At 42.6% G+C, this 2,768-nt stretch overlaps 1 protein-coding gene across 3 annotated transcripts in view; it reads left to right on the top strand.

The window, feature by feature from the left end:
* The window catches only part of LOC109951208 (protocadherin-10-like), a 20,642-nt gene that overhangs the window by 4,097 nt on the left and 13,777 nt on the right, over nt 1-2,768 (top strand). For 2 of the 3 annotated variants that reach the window (XM_020585555.1, XM_020585556.1), the window contains 3 exons: nt 1,461-1,519; nt 1,643-1,770; nt 2,022-2,759. The exons of the other annotated variant lie outside the window; for it this stretch is intronic. In XM_020585555.1, coding sequence (XP_020441211.1) covers nt 1,461-1,519; nt 1,643-1,770; nt 2,022-2,326 — 492 coding nt within the window. In that variant the 3' untranslated portion in view covers nt 2,327-2,759. Of the gene's footprint in view, nt 1-1,460; nt 1,520-1,642; nt 1,771-2,021; nt 2,760-2,768 lie in introns of those variants that run through there. 3 annotated transcript variants of the gene reach the window in all.

Below are 2,768 nucleotides of genomic sequence, written 5' to 3' on the forward strand. Positions count from 1 at the left end.
GAGACAGCGGGGGGCCGCCTGTAGATCGGCCCCGGCGATGTCCTCTGAATGCCAGGAGAGAGAGAGAGAGATGTGGCTTCATATTTGTAGAGTAAGGGTGGGGAAGAGCACGGGGGAAAGAGAAGGAGGGGAAGAGAAAGGAGAGAGGGAATTTACAGAGGCAGGATGTCTACATCAGTATTTTCTAATTCTACCAGACGGGGCAGTAGACCGTAAATGTGTGCGCACTGCTCACTGTCATCTGCCTGTTTTCATCAAAAGGCAGGGGGACAAAGACTCAGTGTTTGGATACCAGACTCCACCATGCAGACTGAGAAATGTCGCTTCGGTCACAGACACATGCACCTCTGGCCACAAGGAGGATTTCGAGGTCACGGTGATTGTTCTGCCTGCAGCTATGCTCCTTCAGGAGAAAGTGTCCTTGCTATCGTTAATTGGTTTCCCTAATTCACCCGGTGGTGTCCCTCAGCGTATACCCACAAGTCTCATAGTGAGGTCGTCAGTGACGCATTAAATCTCAAACACAAATCACAGTGGAACTATATTTGAGCATTTCACAAAGCAAGTGCGCAGGCCTGCTTAAGTTGATGAATTGAAGGTGAAAAGAGAGATTAAACACACGTTCAAGCGTGTAAAACGCACAGGACAGGTACGTGCACGTGTATGAGCGCCAGGATGGCGTGTGGAGCTGTCTTGGGTTGTGCATATTAAACTGCAAGGACCACAAACTTTTCAAGGCTCTTTGTAGACTTTTAATTAAAAACCTTGCTCGAGGAGCATTAGGCAAATATTAATGTAAAATGATGCATAAAATCCACAAAACAATGACGTGTGTAATTTTCTTAATTTCCTTCCTGACACGGTTTCCTTTGAAGATTAAAATCATGTTTCGTCTCATCCTGGTGGGGTTCTAATTGGTTTTGTGCATAAGGAGTGTATTTTTAAAGCCCACTATAATACGCTTATGTCCCATTGTCCTTGTTAACAGCTTTAAGTGAATTAACAGAGCGTGCAATCCATACTGTGAGGCACGGCCCAGGAATAAATATCACCGGGGCGCTCTCCTTCACCCCTCCTGCTGCGCCACAGAGGATAAAAACAAAACTAAGTGACAGGCGAGTCTAGCTGAAGGCAACAGCATCTAGACTCTTAAAAATCCTGTTCTACCAAACATCCACAGGGCGGCAACCACGATCCATCTAAAAAACTGTCTTGTCTCCATTTCAGACAAACACAGTGATAGACTGCTTCTAGTGCCAATTATCTGTGACCTCTACTGAGTCAAGAGAGCAATATGAACAGATATTGTTATCAAAAGTGGTTTGACTGAAACTTACTTTGAAGAGAAAGGTTTATTGACATAGTCCTGTACGGTGACATTGTAGCAATGTGTGCATTCACACGGGAAATGTTATTTCTATTAAGTTGAAATTCAATCATGTCACATTGTTTTTCTGTAGCTGAAGCAGCCAAACACAGGCTGGACTCTCACAAAGAATCAGAACTCCTCCATTAAAAGGTACCATTTTGACCTTTGACCCTTTCACTTTCCTTACATAATGACCTGAAATATAATCTACAGCCTGTATAAAATAACGTGTTCAAATAGATATAGAAGCAGATCACAATATCTTGTTTGCAGTTACAACTCTATCAACATGGATGGCACCCTCATGCCTAAGGCCATGCATGCTGACCCAGAAAACTACGTCACCTCCATGGCGCCAGGACAGTACTGGACCTGGGGTACTCATATGAGAGGCATGAAAGGTAAGAGAGGCCAAACACAATGGACTGCAAATAGTTTAGATCAAAGTAACATATGTATCTAAGTTCTCTTATTTAATACTGTTGATAGAGTTTTACCTCCTCTCCACTACCAGCACATTAAGGATAGCCTCATTTAGCTTCAGCAGCAAATTTTGTTTTAGAAAAATACTATGCAAATGAAAAAAGCAATAGCACTGAGCTAATGTTGTATAATTAAGGAGTTGCTTCTCCTCTACTTTGTCTTACTACAGAATATAAGATGTCTCCTTCAGCCAGTGGGGTCCCCCCTCGTCCTTGGACTCCTCACTGCACACCGCCTCCTCAACAGCAGCAGCCAGCAATCCCATCCCACCCTCACCCACACCCACCACCTGACTACCACCACAACATGTACATCCCCGGGACACCATCAGGTTTTTGCACCCTGAGGCCCGCTGTGCAGCAAAATGAGCTGGATGTCCACAATTCCTTTTCCACCTTTGGGAAGAAGCGACGTCTTCAGATGTCCCCCCAGGGAGAGGCTGCCATTATAAATAATGACCTGTACAACGACTGACTTTAAAGTGACTGGTTGACTGGATGACTAAAACGATGGATAACCTCACATGAAAAGAGAGGAAGAGACCATTTAGTACATAAATTAATGAACATATGATTTACTGGTGGTATACAGCAAATGAGCAACTCACTGAGTTAGGGAAAAATGAATGAACAGTCCATGTTGGCTAAAATGCTGAAAAGAAATAAGTCTGGCTATTTGTCTGACATGCCACTGCAACATGGTTAATGGATGCGCCTGCCTATTATTATTATTATTATTATTATTATTTTGTCAATCAATCTGGTTACATCCAAATTGTTTTGAAATCCATTAGTGGACAATAATTTTGCACATGTTTATGAATTTATATTTTTAGGTTTTATGAAAGGAAAAGTGCTGTTTTTGTATGTTTGTGTGCTAATATGACAAATAGTATGAAAATGTATATGCAAGCTGC

Source organism: Monopterus albus, unplaced genomic scaffold, assembly GCF_001952655.1.
Source record: "Monopterus albus unplaced genomic scaffold, M_albus_1.0 scaffold370.1, whole genome shotgun sequence".
NCBI lineage: Eukaryota > Metazoa > Chordata > Actinopteri > Synbranchiformes > Synbranchidae > Monopterus > Monopterus albus.